At 42.8% G+C, this 20464-nt stretch overlaps 1 protein-coding gene across 8 annotated transcripts in view; it reads right to left on the bottom strand.

Annotated features, from left to right (window-relative positions):
* Positions 1–20464, bottom strand: part of CRACR2A (calcium release activated channel regulator 2A) — a 78418-nt gene that overhangs the window by 16100 nt on the left and 41854 nt on the right. For all 8 annotated transcript variants that reach the window (XM_070755210.1, XM_070755215.1, XM_070755211.1 and 5 more), the window contains 4 exons: positions 19125–19173; positions 18049–18134; positions 15789–16107; positions 6791–6929 (listed from right to left, as the gene is read on the bottom strand). In XM_070755210.1, the coding sequence (XP_070611311.1) occupies positions 6791–6929; positions 15789–16107; positions 18049–18134; positions 19125–19173 (593 nt within the window). The remainder of the gene's footprint in view (positions 1–6790; positions 6930–15788; positions 16108–18048; positions 18135–19124; positions 19174–20464) is intronic.

The following is a 20464-nucleotide window of genomic DNA, read 5'->3' as shown; positions in this document are numbered from 1 at the left end:
TGGTCGCTGGGATTCGTGCGGCAAAAGGCGGTCCCGGAGATATTCTGGTCTGATGCCATGAAGGGCTTTATAGGTCATAACCAACACTTTGAATTGTGACCGGAAACTTATCGGCAACCAATGCAGGCTGGGGAGTGTTGGTGTGACATGGGCATATTTAGGGAAGCCCATGATTGTTCTCGCAGCTGCATTCTGCACGATCTGAAGTTTCCAAACACTCTTCAAAGGTAGCCCCATGTAGAGAGCATTACAGTAGTCAAACCTCGAGGTGATGAGGGCATGAGTGACTGTGAGCAGTGACTCCCGGTCCAGATAGGGCCACAACTTGGCAAGATTTTTCAAGAAGTGGTTTGGCCCTTGCCTTCTTCTTAGGAATGAGAGAGAGCGATTAGCCCGAGGCCATCCAGCTGTCCTTGTGGCCAAGGCAGCACTAAAACTCGGTGTCTCCTCTCAGCCGTGATGGCACATGCAGTATTGCAGGCTAACTCTTCTGACTGCCGACTGGCGGCAGTTCGAGTCTCATCAGCTCAAGGTTGACTTCCATCCTTCCGAGGTGGGTAAAATGAGGACCCAGATTGTTGGGGGCAATAGGCTGACGCTTAGAGAGGACTAACGCATTACAAAGTGGTATATCAATCTAAGTGCTATTGCTACTGCTGTTTATCATCCAACTGAATGGTGCAATACAGTAGTACCTCTAGGTACGAGTTTAATTCGTTCCAGAAGGGAGCTTGTATGTCGAACAACTCGTATCTGGAACAAATGGCTTTAGACTTTGTTTTTCCCCTCCGAGATAACCAGAAGCAAGGATTCTTGCGCCACCTAGTGGACGCTCGGCTCGTATCCCGAATTTGAGTTCGGGTCTCGAAAAGAAATTTCTCTCCCCTCGTGGCTCGTATCTTGGAATACTTGCATGTGGAGCAGCTCGTATCAAGAGGTACTACTGTAGTTAGAAAGTAATATTGCTTAACAACTGACACATTTATGACTGAAGCGGTATCCTGGGGTGATGGGACTGTATTTTGCAACTTTCTTTCAAGCAACATCCATCGGGATGCCAGATTCATTTAACAATCATGTTACTACCGTGTTTCCCCGAAAATAAGACACTGTCTTATATTAATTTTTGCTCCAAAAGTTGTGCTACGTCTTATTTTCGGGGGGTGCCTTATATTTCTCAAATAAGACAAATTCACAGGCAGGAAAGCTGAGAACCCCAAAGAAAGTGTACCATACGGTACATTGATTAGGATACGGTACCTGTCAGTATGGCACCCACACACACAAACGACGGCACTTATATGGTACAACAGTATACTCCCGCTATTGCAGCTTCCGGCCACCAGAGGAGCTACAGTCTATGCACTGTAGTGGAGACTGTAATGGCGGTGAGACAGCAGCAGACTGTCTCTGCTGTACTGGACGGTACAAAGCGATGGAAGGGGCCAGCAGGGGACGCCACATTATTACGGTACCACTATGAACAGCTGTGAATGGTACCGTATGTTTTTCCACCGTACCGTATGTGAACTTGACTACACCTTATTTTCGGGGGGTGCCTTATATTAGCAAATTCTGCAAAACCTCTGACGTGCCTTACTTTCGGGGTACGTCGTATTTTCAGGGAAACAGGGTAATTTAACAACAGCAATGATTCACTTAACAAACGTGGCAAGAAAAAAAATCGTAAAACGGGGCAGAACTCACAAAATTTCTCACTTAATCGACGTAATCTCTGGGCTCAATTGTCCTCGTGAGTTGAGATGACCTCTAGGGTGACTGACAACACAATTCTTCTCCCAAACAACCAATATATCAGAAACCAACCTGCTACATCTGATCAAAAAGATTAAAGAAGAAAAGTGAGAATTTTCAACTCTTCCTGAACATCAAACGAGCCCAGCTCACAGCCACTCCAAGGAAGGGAGCTGTCAAAAATCACAATTGACAGTAATGAGATCAAATGCCTACAAGAATTTGTTTTTCTAGCCTTGCAGACTGATCAAAGCAGTGAATGCAATCCGGGGGAAGGGGGGAGTGTCAAAATTGAACCGGGTTACACAGCAATAATTAGTGTGAATTATGGAGGGCGTATTTCCCAGATTGATTAAAGCAGATCCAGAAAATAAAGTGTCAAAATTGTACCAGCAATAATTAGTGTGAATTGAATATGAAAATAAAAAGAGAGAGAAACATAGAAACATAGAAGATTGACGGCAGAAAAAGACCTCCTGGTCCATCTAGTCTGCCCTTATACTATTTTCTGTATTTTATCTTAGGATGGATCTGTGTTTATCCCAGGCATGTTTAAATTCAGTTCCTGTGGATTTATCAACCACGTCTGCTGGAAGTTTGTTCCAAGGATCTACTACTCTCAGTCAAATAACATTTACTCACGTTGCTTCTGATCTTTCCCCCAACTAACCTCAGATTGTGCCCTCTTGTTCTTGTGTTCGTTTTCCTATTGAAAACACTTCCCCCCTGAACCTTATTTAACCCTTGAACATATTTATTTATTTATTTATTTAATTTATTTATTTATTTTGTCCAATACACAATACATATTGAAGAGAATAGACATGCAGTATTATATATAAGAGAAGATATAAAAATAGAGGAGAAGATATATGAAGGAAGAAAAGATATATGAGATATGAGATAAAGGAGAGACAATTGGACAAGGGACGAAAGGCACACCAGTGCACTTATGTACGCCCCTTACTGACCTCTTAGGAACCTGGAGAGGTCAATCGTGGATAGTCTAAGGGAGAAATGTTGGGGGTTACAGGTTGACTCTACTGAGTCCGGTAATGAGTTCCACGCTTCGACAACTCGATGACCTATAAAGCCCTTCATGGCACCGGACCAGACTATCTCAGGGACCGCCTTCTGCTGCACGAATCCCAGCGACCAGTTAGGTCCCACAGAGTTGGCCTTCTCCGGGTCCCATCAACTAAACAATGTTGTTTGGTGGGACCCAGGGGAGGAGCCTTCTCTGTGGTGGCCCCGACCCTCTGGAACCAACTCCCCCCAGAGATTAGACTTGCCCCCACCCTCCTCGCCTTTCGTAAGCTTCTTAAAACCCACCTTTGCCGTCAGGCATGGGGGAACTGAGATATTCTTTCCCCCTAGGCCTATACAATTTATACATGGTATGTTTGTATGTATGTTTGGTTTTATAACAAGGGTTTTTAGTTGTTTTAGTATTGGATTGTTACATGCTGTCTTTTATCACTGTCTTTTTTATTGTTGTTAGCCGCTCTGAGTCTACGGAGACGGACGGCATACGAATCCAATAAATAAATAAATAAATAAATTCTCTAATCCAATTGCTTCCCATTCAGAACTTGTCTTTCAAAATTACACTCCTTTGGTCCAGAAAGTCTCTGCTCATTAACCTCCAAACCCAGGTCTTTTTCTGGTTACTTTCATTTTTGAAATCTTTGTTTTGATGGGTTGGTCAAAAAAAAAAACATTCCATAACCCAGAAGGGTTTTTGCTGTTGTTGTTCCTTTGACCAAATTATTCACTTTTGATTGCCTGTCAGTTTCATGCCTTGGTTCGCCTAGCAGAGGGAGGTGGACTCCGTTAACACTTCCCCCCACCAGAAGTGCTCAGAAGTCATAGCGTTCAACGTGACCCTTGCTAATCGGGGTGACAGTCAATCCGACGTGAAATTCAAATTGTGTATTCTCGTGATACTGAACGGCTTTGCTTGGAACAGATTCAGTTTGACTCTTCGGCCAAACCTGTCTGATATGGTTGACCTGTTTAACGCAGCCCTTAGCATCGCTAGAATACGTGGGCGCCTCCATCACAACCAGTAACTGTTCTTTTGGGAAATTATTACCATTATTAGTATTCTCATTTAAAAGGCCAAAATGTGATAGAATATCCAGCAGGCTGTGAGAAAGGAGGGGAGGAGGAATTATTAGAAGACTGACAGCAGAAAAAGATCTCTTGGTCCATCTACTCTGCCCTTATACTATTTCCTGTATTTTATCTTACAATGGATATATGTTTATCCCAGGCATGTTTAAATTCAGTTACTGTGGATTTATCTACCACGTCTGCTGGAAGTTTGTTCCAAGGATCTACTACTCTTTTAGTAAAATAATATTTTCTCATGTTGCTTTTGATCTTTCCCCCAACTAACTTCAGATTGTGTCCCCTTGTTCTTGTGTTCACTTTCCTATTAAAAACACTTCCCTCCTGGACCTTATTTAACCCTTTGACATATTTAAATGTTTCCATCATGTCCCCCTTTTCCTTCTGTCCTCCAGACTATACAGATTGAGTTCATGAAGTCTTTCCTGATACGTTTTATGCTTAAGACCTTCCACCATTCTTGTAGCCCGTCTTTGGACCCGTTCAATTTTGTCAATATCTTTTTGTAGGTGAGGTCTCCAGAAGTGAACACAGTATTCCAAATGTGGTCTCACCAGCGCTCTATATAGCGGGATCATAACCTCCCTCTTCCTGCTTGTTATACCTCTAGCTATGCAGAGGTATTAGTCTAGCTATTAGTCCAAGAAACAGCTAAGCTCAAGGAGAGGAAGGAGAGTCAGCGTACCTCTGCCTTAATTACCCTAGAAATAAATTAAATAACTGTTGTGGTTGGCTCTGGCCCAGCTCCTGCCCCAAGTAATGTGGAGGTGGATGTGGGGGAAACATCCACGTGCTCCAGGCCTGTTTTGCTCCCGATAGAATCTGCCGACGAAGTCTCCTCTGATGAAGGAAGCGTGAGTGACAGGGAAGAGGGGAGTTTGGCAGACAGCCCAGGAGGAGATCAATCATCCTTATCATCCCTGGATTCTGAACAAGAACTTATGACGGACCCACGCATGCGTAGAGTGATGCATAGGAGAGAACAACTGAAGGATTATTACAGGAGATAAGTGAGGCCACCTGTGGTTGGGTGGGGCTGCTGTAATTAGTGCTACAGATAAAAACAGCAGCGTGCTGGTTTAGCCTCGTGGAAGTTTATCTGATTCATAGCTTCGTCAAGATCGTGGTTTTGCTGTTTCCCTGTTCAAGACTGTGCGTGGACTTTCTGGACTTTGGAATTGGACTCAATTTCCCAGTCACTGGGTGAGAAATTGGATTGCATTTAACCTGTGCCTCGTGTGTACCAGAAAATCCCTTTGACATTTAAAAAGGGAGTTGTTTCTGCTTTTCTGTTGATAAAGATTTTTGGTTTTCCTTCTATCGTGTGGTGTGTGTCTGTTTGGACTAATTACCTTTCCCAAATATGCCCATGTTACACCAACACTCCGCAGTCTGCATTGGTTGCCGATCAGTTTCCGGTCACAATTCAAAGTGTTGGTTATGACCTATAAAGCCCTTCATGGCACCGGACCAGATTACCTCAGGGACCACCTTCTGCTGCATGAATCCCAGCGACCAGTTAGGTCCCACAGAGTGGGTCTTCTCCGGGTCCCGTCAACTAAGCAATGTCGCCTGGCGGGACCCAGGGGAAGAGCCTTCTCTGTGGCGGCCCCAGCCCTCTGGAACCAACTCCCCCCAGAGATTAGAACGGCCCCCACCCTCCTTGCCTTTCGTAAACAACTTAAAACCCACCTCTGCCACCAGGCATGGGGGAATTGAGATCCTCTTTCCCCCTAGGCCTTTACAATTCTATGCATGGTATGTATGTATGTATGTATGTTTGGTTTTTATATTAATTGATTTTTAATCATCAATACCAAATTACTATTGTACACTATTTTATTGTCGCTGTTAGCCGCCCCGAGTCTCTGGAGAGGGGCGGCATACAAATCAAATCAAATCAAATCAAATCAAATCAAATCAAATCAAATCAAATCAATTAATTAATTAATTGATTGATTGATTAATTAATTAATTAATTACGGGCGGTGCCCATGAACCGGCACTGATCAAATTGGGTCCGTGACGCCATCTTGACCTCACCAGTGGGTCGCTAGCAGCTTAGGCGATCTGGTCTGAACTGAAAGGAACTCACCCCGATACAGGCCCACTAGCGCAAGCGGCCGTCTCACTCCTTAAACAACTGCAGTGATTCGTTGAACAACCGTGGCAAGAAAGGATGGGACAAAAACTCACTTAGCAACTGTCTTATTCAGCAATGGAGATGTTGGGCTCAATTGGGAGGACTTCCTTTATTGCTATTATTTATATTTTTGTCGCTTTTTTAAAAAAAAGCAAGATTATACAGATTGAGTTCATTAAGTCTTTCCTGATACGTTTTATGCTTAAGAATGGTGGAAGGTCTTAAGCATAAAACTTTATCAGGAAAGACTTCATGAACTCAATCTGTATAGTCTGGAGGACAGAAGGAAAAGGGGGGACATGATCGAAACATTTAAATATGTCAAAGGGTTAAATAAGGTTCAGGAGGGAAGTGATTTTAATAGGAAAGTGAACACAAGAACAAGGGGACACTATCTGAAGTTAGTTGGGGGAAAGATTAGAAGTAATGTGGGAAAATATTATTTTACTGAAAGAGTAGTGGATCCTTGGAACAAACTTCCAGCAGACGTGGTTGGTAAATCCACAGTAACTGAATTTAAACATGCCTGCGATAAACATAGATCCATCCTAAAATAGATTACAGAAAATAGTATAAGGGCAGACTAGATGGACCATGAGGTCTTTTTATGCCGTCAGTCTTCTATGTTTCTATGTTTCTAAAGGCATTCCTAAAATTGATAGATCAGTTTCACGTCGGCAGTTACCAAATTTCAGATTACCTGCACGCAGGTATGAATGGCCTGGCTATTGTATGAATGTCCAATTCTTTTTTACTTACCGACGGTAGCGGCCGTGCCGGGAAAAAACCGTCCTTCGCAGAATTGTTTCAAAAAGGCCGTTTTCCCCACAGCTGAATTCCCCACCAGAACTATCTTGAATATACGATCCGGAGCCATGCGGAAAGCTTCGTCCTTCACCTAAGCACAAATGGTAGCGTTTTAGGGTTGCATTGTTAGGCATAGGATTTAAAAAAAGGATGCATAAATATGGCTGGTTCATATTCTTACGAAAGACAATCAAAACGTTGTAATTTGATGTTCATGCCTTATTTGGAGTCGGGTCGGGAGTCAATGATAATAGTAATAGTAATTGAAGAGTCAGGACTCCGGTAGTTTAAATCAAACTGGTTTTATTCATAGCGAGGTGAAACACAATCTCTGGAACAGTAGAATATCCGAATGAGGGCAACGGCTAACCCGTTGCCCTTTTATACTCTTTAAAACGGCGGGCTTTCTTAAACTGACAAACGTTTAACTTTCGCGGCTATTTTCTGAATAGCCGCGTCTTAACCAATCACAGATTTTCTGCGATTATTTTTAAACAAACACAACACCCCTCCCTCTTTAGCTGAGACCACGATTACGTGTTAATCCACGTCACATAGTCCTGTAAGCGGATTGGTGGCTTTACAGATCTCTGGGACCTGCGCAGTTCATTTTGCTGGGAGCTGCTTGCCTGGACGGCCGGCTCCGTTGCTCCGCTAAGGCTAGTCTCTGACGGGCCTGGTTGCGATGATGCATTTTGATCTTCGCCGGCCACCAGGGGCAACAAGCAGCCATCGCTGGAGTCTCGAGGTGGTTCTGGTAAGTCCTCTATTGGTTTGTCTACAGTAGGCAAAATGTCTGGGTTAGTTTTAATTCTTTTGCGTAGTTGGTCGACATGCCGATGCCAACTGCGCCCATCTGTTAACTTTATGATGTATGTTTTAAAACCTGTTTTATCTAATACCGTTCCTTCTTTCCATTTGTCGTTCGAATCATAGTCTTTGGCATAAATTAAATCCCCAATGTTAAACTGTCTCTCGCTTTGTATTTTTATTTCTTTTTGGTCATTTTGGTAATTTGGGTGAATTCTGTCTAATTTAGAACGAAGGTTCCTGCCCATTAACAGTTCTGCCGGGCTTTTGTTTGTGGATGCTGATGGCGTAATATGCTGAATGGTTAAAAATTCATCGATTTGTTGTTGCCAATCTCCTAATGGTGCTTTGTTTAATGCTTCTTTTGTGGTTCTAACCATTCGTTCTGCTTGTCCATTAGCTTGGGGAAAATGAGGTGGAGTGAGCACATGTTTTATGCCCAGGTCTGCAAGAAATAGTTCCATTTGACGGGCTGTTAACTGAGGCCCGTTGTCAGATACCAAAGTGTCTGGAATACCATGTGTGGCAAACATTTTCCGTAATGCCTTTATAGTTGCGCTAGTAGTTGTGGATGCCATGAGTTCAACCTCCAGCCACTTGGAGTATGCATCCACAACCAGTAAAAAGGATTGGCCCCTGATTGGTCCTGCAAAGTCAATATGTATTCTGGACCAGGGCCCTCTTGGTGTTGGCCACTCCGATGGTGTAACTCTTGGTGGGTTGGGTCTTGTTCTCTGGCAGGGTATACAACCACCCACCCATGACTCTATGTCCTTGTCCAACCCTGGCCACCATAAGTGACTTCTGGCAATAGTTTTCATTTTGACTATACCTGGGTGACCTATATGCAATAGCTGCAATGCTTGCTTCTGTAAGGATTTTGGAATAACAACCCTGTCTCCCCATAATATACAATCTTTTAACACGTTTAATTCAAACTGTCTATTCTTAAAGGGTTGAAATTGGTTTGGCTGTTGTTCAATTGGCCATCCCTTTAATATCCATTGTTTGATATATTTTAAAATTGGATCTACTTGTGTCTGATTGGCTATTTCTGTCGCTGTTAATAAAGTTTGTTTACTAGTTTCAATTAATAAAACGCTAGAGGCAGGGGCTGGATCACTGACTAATTCTGTTTGGGGGCACCTGCTTAATGCGTCAGCATTTCCTATCTCTTTCCCCCCCCTGTGGATTAATGTATAATTGTAAGCGGCTAAAAAAATAGTCCAACGCGTCATGCGAGGGGAAAGAAAGGCGGGAGTCTGCTTGTTGCCCGCCAAAATGCCTAAAAGCGGTTTATGGTCGGTGATTAAGGTAAAGGGGCGACCACATAGATAATAATGAAATCGTTTAACTCCAGCGACAAGGGCTAGCGCCTCCTTATCGAGTTGGGAGTAATTCCTTTCAGCTGACGAAAGAGTTTTAGAATAATAGGCTATTGGGGCTTCTGTGCCGTCTGGAAAGTTATGGCTGAGGACAGCACCTATGCCGAACGGTGAAGCGTCGCAGGTTAGGGATAAGGGCATAGCTACATTATATTGAACTAAGACACTGTTGGAGGAAAGTAAATTTTTTACTGCTGTGAAAGCGGCTTGTTCTTTTTGTCCCCACGTCCAGGCAGAGTCTTTCTTTAGGAGGTTATGGAGCGGTTCTGCCACCGTCGCTTTCTGTTTAAGAAAGACGGAATAAAAGTTAAGGAGTCCTAGGAATGCTTGTAAGTCTGTCTTATCTGAGGGGGTAGGAGCATTTCTAATAGCATCAACTTTGTCGTTTGTGGGGTGAATTCCAAAACGATCTATGGTGAAACCCAAGAATTCAACTTTGGGAACGGCCCAAGAACACTTGTCTGCTTTTAAATGGAGTCCTGTTTCTTTAAATTTAGTTAAAACGCGCCTGATTCTGTCCCATAATTCAGATTTGGATGTGGCTGATATTAATATGTCGTCGAAATATGGGACGACCCCAGGAATATTATTTAAAATGCGTTCCATCAAACCCTGAAAGATGCCTGGTGCGGTAGAGACTCCAAACTGGAGGCGGGTGCATTTAAAGGCACCTCTATGCGTTACAATTGTCTGGGCCTCAGAGGTGTCTTGATCTACGGGAAGCTGTTGATATGCCTGCGCCAGGTCCAACTTCGCGAAGATGGACCCATTTCCTAAGGTGTGCAAGAGTTGTTGCACGACTGGGATTGGATAGGCATTGTGCTGTAAGGCTTTATTAATCGTGGCTTTATAGTCTGCGCAAATTCTAATAGAGCCATCCGGTTTAACAGGCGTTACAATAGGAGTTTCCCATTTAGCATGATCAGTGGGAATTAAGATGCCCTGGGCTATTAATTTGTCCAATTGTTCATCCACTTTAGGCAAAAGTGGAATGGGAATTCTGCGGGGCTTTAATCGGATGGGCGAAATATTTGGGTCCAGATTAAATGAAATGGGGCTGCCTGTATATTTACCCAGAGTGCTAGAAAAAACTTCGGGAAATTCTTTCAATAAATCATTTGAGTCAAAAGAGTCACATACATTGTTAACCCCTGAAATTTCAATGCCTAAAGGTTGTAACCATGTAAGTCCCAGTAATGTGTGTTTAGGACCGTCAACCACTAAGAGAGGTAAAACCCCTTGAAATTTTTTAAACTCAATAGGAACATTTAAACATCCTAATACTGGAATTGAATGGCCCTGAAAATCACTCAAACCCGGTTCCCAAGGTTTCAAGTCAGTTTGTTTAACACGAGGTAAATATAATTTAAGTTTTTCCCAAGGCATTATGGAATGTCTGGAACCGGTGTCTAATTCCATTTGGCAGGGGTGGCCGTTGAGGAAAAGAGAAACAAATAGCTTGTTTTCCGCAGCGGGGAAATTGCAGTTTACAGAAGAAGGGGAATTACCTCGTTGGTTTGAAGAGTGTGAGTTGTCAGCCGGGCGGGAAACGTTGCGTGAAAACGGCGGTCGTCGATTCCTCGGTGAAAAATAGGGTCGTTGGGTTTGCTGAGTTGCTGGAGTTGGGTTGGCGGCACGGCAAACTTCAGCGATGTGGCCGCGGCGCTGGCAACGGCGGCAGTAGGCGTCCTTGAAATGGCAGCGAAAACGAGGATGATTTCCGTTGCAGCCGGCACATCTGTCTACACGGGGTGCGTCTTTGGCGTCATGGTCGGAAGCTCTTCGGATTTGGAGGCAGGTGTCGTCTGGAGGAGCGGTTTCCGAGTGTTTTTCATCGGGAGAGCAGGCGTGCCAAGGTGATTCATCGGGGATGTGATGGACGGTTGAGGTTGCGCGTTTAATTTCGGCAACAGATGTTTCGGATACCTCGGATGCTTTTGCTGCCTTAAGAATGTCTTGGAGGGAGGCATCCTCATCAACTAAGTATTTCTTCTGCAGCGTGATATTGGTTAGACCGAAAATAAGGCGGTCAATCAACTGTTCTTCTGGATCCTTGTATTTGCACTTTGGAAGGAGTGCGCGTAGCCTAGTTATGAAATCGTTGGTAGATTCTCCGTCCGCTTGCCGCATTTGGGCGAACTGATGGCGGTATACGCGGACAGGAGTCGTCGGCTGGTAATGAGCAGCAAGTTTCGCTTGTAGAGTTGACCAAGCGATAGTTTCCAGGGTGTCTGGGTCAACGAGTGTAGAGGCTAGGCTGTAGACTTCTGTGCCGCAATAAGCGAGGAATATAGCTTTCTTCCTATCGTCATCGGCGTCATGTAGATTGCTCGCTTTCAGGAAAAATGTGAATTTGGAAATGTAAGAGGTCCAAGCTTCCGTCTCGGAGTTGAATACAGGCGGCGGTGGAGCCATGGCCGAGTTCATGGCTGCGTTAGCGGGAGTTCGACCTCCTCGTCGCCACTGAAGAGTCAGGACTCCGGTAGTTTAAATCAAACTGGTTTTATTCATAGCGAGGTGAAACACAATCTCTGGAACAGTAGAATATCCGAATGAGGGCAACGGCTAACCCGTTGCCCTTTTATACTCTTTAAAACGGCGGGCTTTCTTAAACTGACAAACGTTTAACTTTCGCGGCTATTTTCTGAATAGCCGCGTCTTAACCAATCACAGATTTTCTGCGATTATTTTTAAACAAACACAACAGTAATAGTAATAATTTATTGGCCTTCTCCGGGTCCCGTCGACCAAACAATGTAGTTTGGCGGGCCCCAGGGGAAGAGCCTTCTCTGTGGAGGCCCCGGCCCTCTGGAATCAACTCTCCCCCGAGATTAGAACGGCCCCCACCCTCCTTGTCTTTCGCAAGTTACTCAAGACCCACCTATATCACCAGGCATGGGGGAATTAAGACAGCTCCCCCAGGCTTTCTTATATTTCATGTTTGGTATGTATGTGTTGCGTGGTTTTTAAATTGTTGGGTTTTTTTAATGTAATTTTATTATTAGATTTGTTCCATTGTTATACTGTTCTTATTGTTGTTGTGAGCCGCCCCGAGTCTTCGCAGAGGGGTGGCATACAAATCTAATAAATTGAATTGAATTGAATTGTTAGATTTGTATGCCGCCCCTCTCTGAAGACTTGGGGCGGCTCACAACAATAATAAAAAACAATATTATAGCGAAACAAATCTAATATTAAAAAAGAAGCATATAAAACCCTATCATATTTAAAAACCAAACAACGCATACATACCAAACATAAAATATAAAGAGCCTGGGGGAAAGGTGTCTCAACTCCCCCATGCCTGGCAGTATAGGTGGGTCTTGAGTAGTTTACGAAAGACAGGGAGGGTGGGGGCAGTTCTAATCTCCGGGGGGAGTTGATTCCAGAGGGTCGGGGCCGCCACAGAGAAGGCTCTTCCCCTGGGGCCCGCCAAACAACATTGTTTAATCGATGGGACCCAGAGAAGGCCAACTCTGTGGGACCTTATCGGTCGCTGGGATTCATGCGGTAGCAGGCGGTTTCAGAGGTATTCTGGTCCAATGCCATGTAGGGCTTTAAAGGTCATAACCAACACTTTGAATTGTGACCGGAAACTGATCGGCAGCCAATGCAGCCCACGGAGTGTTGTAGAAACGTGGGCGAATCTGGGAAGCCCCACGATGGCTCTCGCGTCCGCGTTCCGCACGATCCTCAGTTTCCGAACAGTTTGCTTAGAACAGGGAGTCTGGCTGCTGTTCTCTTGATAAATTTCTATTCCTGAGTTTTAAATTTCTCTTTGATTAGAAGCAAGAGACTTATGCTTCCAGGTTTTTCATTTTACATCTTTATAATAGTAATGTAACCTCAGACCGAATAATGGGAATGCACCTTTCTTTACATTTTTCTAGTTACATATAAAGGTGGTTATTCAAAGCGATCCACAGGTGATTAATTTTTTTTACAGAAGAGACCAAAATATTTATTGCAGTTTTACTCAGAACTAATAACGAAAGAGCTAATGTACTGCCGTTGCCTTCTATACCTAACTTTATAACTCAGATAGGTGTATTCTCATTGTGAATTTTTAGAAACGTATTAATAATTTATTTTTATTTATTCATTTATTCATTTGTCCAATACACAAATACATAGGAAGAAAAATACACATGTAGTAATATATATAAGGGTAAAAGTGAACTTAGAGGAGAGGATATATGAAAGAAAGAGAATATATATGATAAGTGAGAGAAAGGAAAGACAATTGGACAGGGGACGAAAGGCACACCAGTGCACTTATGTACGCCCCTTACTGGCCTCTTAGGAACCTGGAGAGGTCAATCGTGGAGAGTCTAAGGGAGAAATGTTGGGGGTTAGGGGTTGACACAATTGAGTCCGGCAATGAATTCCACACTTCGATAACTCGACTGTTGAAATCCTGGGTTTTGAAAGCTTAGAACTACGACGCCTTAAACATGATCTAAGTATTGCCCACAAGATCATATGCTGCAATGTCCTGCCTGTCAAAGACTACTTCAGCTTCAACCACAACAACACAAGAGCACACAGCAGATTCAAGCTTAACATTAACCGCTCCAAACTTGACTGTAAAAAATATGACTTTAGTAATCGGGTTGTTGAAGCGTGGAACTCATTACCGGACTCCGTAGTATCATCCCCTAACCCCCAACATTTTACCCTTAGACTATCCACGGTTGACCTCTCCAGATTCCTAAGAGGTCAGTAAGTGGCGTGCATAAGCGCACTTGAGTGCCTTCCGTCCCCTGTCCTATAGGCTCTCCTATATCTCGTATTTCTTCTCTACTATATCCTCTATAACCTTCATTGTGTATTATTGTGTATTGGACTAACTAACTAACTAACTAACTAACTAACTAACTAAATAAATAAATAAATAAATAAATAAATAAATAAAAAACCCTATCATTAAGTGTTATACCTTATGATTCTTGACGAAGTTATCTTTTCTTTTATGTACAATGAGAGCATGTGCACCAAGACAAATTCCTTGTGTGTCCAATCTCCCTTGGCCAATAAAATTCTATTTTATTCTACTGAATTCTATTGTATTCTATTTCTATTTCTAATCTTGACCAGGTCCTGTCAACTAGACAATATCGCTTGGCTGGGCCTAGGGGAAGAGCCTTCTTGGTGGGGGCTCCGGCCCTCTGGAATCAGCTCCCCGCAGAGATTTGCACTGCCCCCACCCTCTTTGCCTTCCACAAGAGTCTCAAGACTCATGTATGTCATCAGGTTTGGGGCCATTAATAGCTCCCTGGCCGAGGAGTGTAGGTATGTCTGTTGTGTGAATAGCTATGATTGATTTTTAATGTTACTGGGGGGTTTAGATTAAATAGTTTTAAATTAATTGGACTAGGATGTTCACATTGTTTCTTTTATATGTGGTAAGCCACCCCAGTCCTCGGAGAGGGGCGGCATATAAATCCAATCAACAAACAAACAAACATAAAATAAAATAAACTACAAGACCTCCAAGGTCCCTACAACCCTGTTACTCTTTTAATTTTGTCTAAATGTTGGTTATGACCTATAAAGCCCTTCATGGCACCGGACCAGATTATCTCAGGGACCGCCTTCTGCTGCACGAATCCCAGCGACCAGTTAGGTCCCACAGAGTGGGTCTTCTCCGGGTCCCGTCAACTAAAGAATGTCGCTTGGCGGGACCCAGGGGAAGAGCCTTCTCTGTGGCGGCCCCGGCCCTCTGGAACCAACTCCCCCCAAAGATTAGAATTGCCCCCACCCTCCTTGCCTTTCGTAAGCTGCTTAAAACCCACCTCTGCCATCAGGCATGGGGGAATTGAGACCCTCATCCCCCTAGGCCTTTACAATTTTATGCATGGTATGTATGTATGTATGTATGTATGTATGTATGTATGTATGTATGTATGTATGTATGTTTGTTTTTTATATTAATGGGCTTTTAATTATTTCTAACATCAGACTACTATTGTACACTGCTTTATTGTTGCTGTTAGCCGCCCCGAGTCTCCGGAGAGGGGCGGCATAAAAATCCAATCAATCAATCAATCAATCAATCAATCAATCAAACAAACAAACAAACAAACAAACAAACAAACAAACAAATAAATAAATAAATATGCATCTCCAAAATAAAATCTAAAATCTGTAATAAAATAACCCACCTCTGAGGACCCCAAGGACCCCATAGTTCAACTGTAAGCTACAAATACAGTGGTAGCTCTACTTAAGAACGCCTCTACTTAAGAACTTTTCTAGATAAGAACCGGATGTTCAAGATTTTTTTTGCCTCTACTTAAGAACCGTTTCCTACTTAAGAACCCGAGCCTGGAAAAATTTCCCAGGATATTTGAGAGTGGCATGAAAGCCCAGCCAGTTTCCTGCCATTTCCTCTTTAATCCTGGGCCATCTCGGGCTTTTCTGGGCTGCCAGAGGAGCCTTTCGGTGGCGCTTAAGGAGGCTTTGGCAGTCCAGAGCGAACGGAGCATTTTCCTTTCTCTGGGCATTTGGAGAGAGAATAAACCCTTGAAAAGAAACACTCCCTCCTCCTGCCACCCAAATTCCGAGCTTTTATTTCTTTCCCAATGGGTTTGCATGCAATATTTGCTTTTACATTGATTCCTATGGGGAAAAATTGCTTCTACTTACAAACTTTTCTACTTAAGAGCCTGGTCACAGAACGAATTAAGTTCTTAAGTAGAGGGACCACAATATTCTTTTCTGTACAATGTAAATAATTCAGTTGTGTTGCTTACATATGTCAGGGTTTCCTTTCCTACGGGCTCTTCCCTAGATGAGACGTGAGACTGTTCAACCTGTAGCGGCTGTTGGACTCCATTCACACCTGGTCCTTGTTTGTCTTCCTCTTCTTCAGACCACTGTGTTAGTTGCCTCTCTGTCCTGTTCAGTAGATGTGGTAGATGGTCTTCTTCGATGGATATCAGCCTTCTGATTTGCTTTCTCTGGGTCAGGCCCGCAGGCTTAGGGGGTTCTGAATCGAATGAAAAATCCACATTCATACCAAGGGAGCTTCTTATTTGGGGTGCACCAAACGTCTCGTCTTCTGAAGGCTCGCTGGAAAGTGATTAAGAAAAATACAAATTTATTTATTTATTTATTTATTTTTATTATTTATTTTTATATTTATTTATTTATTTATTTTATTTATTTATATATTTTTATATTTATATATTTATATATTTATGTGTTTGCCTTAGAACAAGGACAGAAACAGCAGCCTGAAGATGATGAGTGGGACCTCATCGAAACGTCGCCAGAAATTTCCAAATCCTACACAGGAAGAAACCCGAATATACCAAGACCGTCATACCTGTACCCGTGAAAATCTTTTCGGTGGAATCACATCCACCACCATCAGGCTGAAGTTTCCAAGCTTCGTGCTGTTTTACAACAGCACGAAGCTTGGAAACTTCAGCCTGATGATGGTGGATGTGATTCCACCGAAACGTCGCATAAACATGCAAAATATTACACAGGGCAAAACCCGAACTCAGAACAATCTACATATATATATATATATATATATATATATAGATAGATAGATAGATAGATAGATAGATAGATAGATATAGATATAGATATAGATATAGATATAGATATAGATATAGATATAGATATAGATATAGATATAGATATAGATATAGATATAGATATAGATATAGATATAGATATGTCGGATCACCCTGGTATATTGAAGGAACGTCACAGCTCCTTTTTGCCTCTAGGCCCAACCCAGGACCATTTCAAGGCAGTTAATTTATTTATAGCCGACAACTATATTCTGTATGTGTCATTTGACATATATATCTATTTATCTATTTATCTATTTATCTATTTATCTATTTATCTATCTATCTATCTATTTATCTATCTATCTATCTATCTATTTATCTATCTATCTATTTATCTATTTATTTATCTATCTATCTATCTATTTATCTATCTATCTATCTATCTATCTATCTATCTATCTATCTATCTATCTATCTATCTATTTATAGCACAACTCAGTAATTTGTAACCTAGTGGAAAATTGAACATCACTTCATGCTACGGAGAGGGGCGGCATACAAATCTAATAAATTGAATTGAATTGAATTTTCAAATCTCTACATGGGGCTACCTTTGAAAAGTGTTCGGAAACTTCAGGTCGTGCAGAATGCAGCTGCGAGAGCAATCATGGGCTTTCCCAAATATGCCCATGTTACACCAACACTCCGCAGTCTGCATCGGTTGCCAATCAGTTTCCGGTCACAATTCAAAGTGTTGGTTATGACCTATAAAGCCCTTCATGGCACCGGACCAGATTATCTCAGGGACCGCCTTCTGCCGCACGAATCCCAGCGACCAGTTAGGTCCCACAGAGTGGGTCTTCTCTGGGTCCCGTCAACTAAACAATGTCGCTTGGCGGGACCCAGGGGAAGAGCCTTCTCTGTGACAGCCCCGGCCCTCTGGAACCAACTCCCCCCAGAGATTAGAATTGCCCCCACTCTCCTTGCCTTTCGTAAACTGCTTAAAACCCACCTCTGTCGCCAGGCATGGGGGAATTGAGATACTCTTTCCCCCTAGGCCTTTACAATTTTATGCATGGTATGTCTGTATGTATGTTTGGTTTTTATAGTAATGGGGTTTTAACTGTTTTTTAGTATTGGATTATTATTATATGCTGTTTTATTATTGCTGTTAGCCGCCCCGAGTCTCCGGAGAGGGGCGGCATACAAATCCAATCAATAATATAATATAATATAATATAATATAATATAATATAATATAATATAATATAATATAATATAATATAATATAATATAATATAATATAATATAATATAATATAATATAATATAATATAATATAATATAATATAATATAATATAATAATATAATATAATATAATATAATAATAATATAATATAATATAATATAATATAATATAATATAATATAATATAATATAATATAATAATAATAATGTGCCCAAGATAAAACGGAAGGCTTACCTCTTCAGTGAACTTCTCTCAATGTATTTGCCAATAACTGAGCCTGATCTTTGTTTCCGACCGACCGGGGCCTCGTATCCAGATTTCTGTAGAAATATTGTTTTAAAATGTAAAAATATCACTTAATAAAACAGGAGATGCCGTGCCAGGATGTCAAAACTATACAGATAAGTTTGTTTATTACCAGGTAATCCTTGACTTACGACCACCAATTCAGCCTAAAATTTCTGTTTGCTATGTGAGATATTTGTTAAGTGAAATTTGCCTCATTTTATGACCTTTCTTGCCATGGTTGTTAAGCGAAACACTAAAGTTTATGTTAAGTTAGTGAAATGGTTGTTGAGGTTTCTGGTTTCTCCATTGGACTTTGTTTGTTAGAAGGTCACAAAAGGGGATCACGTGATCCCCGGACACTGCAGCCGTCACAAATGTGAGTCGGTTTCCAAGCATCTAATTGCAAGTCACATGACCATGAGGATGCTGCAGCAGTCAAAAGTGTGAAAAACTGTTGTGTGACTTTTTTTTCAATGTAGTTGTTAACTTCAAACGGTCACTTAGCAAACCGTCATAAGTCAAGGACCACCTGGAGTATATTAAGTTGTTGACGATTTATAAGACATGAGAATTCTCTCTTTCCACAGCTACTTGCCTAATCTGTTATCATATTGAAACTTGTGGGTTCAGTACAAAAACCTTAAAATGTTACTGTGCTCCTTGACAATTAATGCGCACAATCCCCTCCCGTCCATGCGCACAGGCCTCACTGAAGGCTGGGATGGTAAAAGAACAGCCAAACGGGCAAACCAAAAGTTCAGAAAATGGACTTCTGTTTTGCCCATTGTGCTGTTTTTCACACTCCGGATGCTTTAGGAAGCTTCCCTGAAGCCTCCAGAGGGCAAAATGGGCTTCCCCAAGGCCGAAAATCAGCTGACTAAATTCTGCTCAAATTAGGACTCCCCAATTCTACTATGCAGAACAGAGGCTGCATGGTCAAAATGTTTTAAATATGGAGGTACAGTTATTTCGTCTAAGGCCTTTGTGTAAAAAACCCCCTTTTTATTTAAAAAAATACATACCTGGTGAAGACACACGTCGCGTTGATCACTCAGATGTTTGTTCCTTTCTCTGTGAGGGAGGGAGGGAGGAAGGAAGGAAAGAAGGAAGGAAGGAAAGAAGGAAGGAAGGAAGGAAGGAAGGAAGGAAGAGGGAAGGGGAGGACGGGAGGGATGTGATGGCAATGACAGGAAGAAAGGGAGGGAGGGAGGGAGGGAGGAAGGAAAAAGGAGGAGATGGGAATGACACAAAGAAATGGAGGGAGAGAGGAAGGAAAAGAAAAGAGATGGGAATGACAGGAAGGAAGGAAGGAAGGAAGGAAGGAAGGAAGGAAGGAAGAAAAAATACCAAAATTAAAGGAGAATTGTTCCCACAATGGAGGAAGGGGAATGGAGGCTCCTCTTTCTCCCAAAACTATCAGGTGTGAAATATCAGATCCACACAGGAAGGTCGAACTAAATGGATTTACAGTGATCCCCCGAGTTTCGCGATCTCGATCTTTGCGAAAGGCTATATCGCGATTTTTCCACCCGATGACGTCACTCCCTTTCTCATCTTTCTTTCTCTCTCTCTTTCTCTATCTTGCTTCTTCCTCTCTCACACTCTCTTCCTCCCTCTCTCATCTCTTTCTTTCCTTCTCTCTCTTTCTCTATCTCTCCCCCTCTTGCTCTCGAGCGGCAAGCGAGTGGCCGGGCGGGCGGGTGAACGGGCAAGCGAAGCGGCCGGGCGAGCGGCCGAATGGGCAAGCGAAGCGGCCGGGCGGGCGGCCGAATGGGCAAGCGGCAAGCGATCTTGGGGTTTCCCCTTTGCCTGGGCGGCGGGAAGACCCAGGGAAGGTTCCTTCGGCCGCCCAACAGCTCATCTGCTCCGCAGCGCGGCAGCAGCGAGGAGCCGAAGATGGGGTTTCCCCGTTGCCCAGGCAAAGGGGAAACCCCATCTTCGGCTCCTCGCTGCTGCCGCGCTGCGGAGCAGATCAGCTGTTGGGCGGCCGAAGGAACCTTCCCTGGGTCTTCCCCGCCGCCCACATGCAAACTCCACCATCTGCGCATGTGCGGCCATGGAAAAAGGGGCGCGCATGCGCAGATGGTGTTTTTACTTCCGCACCACTACATCCCGAAAAATCGATTATTGCGAGGGGTCTTGGAACGGAACCCTCGCGATAATCGGGGGATCACTGTATTGTTTAAAGACCTATGCACAGGAATAAATAAATGAATGAATGAATGAATGAATGAATGAATGAATGAATGAATGAATGAATGAATGAATAAATACTCCAATTTTGCTGGGGAAAGTAAGTGCATGCATTCAACCCCTGACCGGTTTTTATTTAAACAAACAGCTTTGTCCTCCTTACACAACT

This window comes from Erythrolamprus reginae, chromosome 6, assembly GCF_031021105.1.
Source record: "Erythrolamprus reginae isolate rEryReg1 chromosome 6, rEryReg1.hap1, whole genome shotgun sequence".
Taxonomy (NCBI): Eukaryota; Metazoa; Chordata; class Lepidosauria; order Squamata; family Dipsadidae; genus Erythrolamprus; species Erythrolamprus reginae.
Note: the sequence above shows the minus strand (reverse complement) of the source record. Positions and strands in the feature narration are given on the sequence as shown.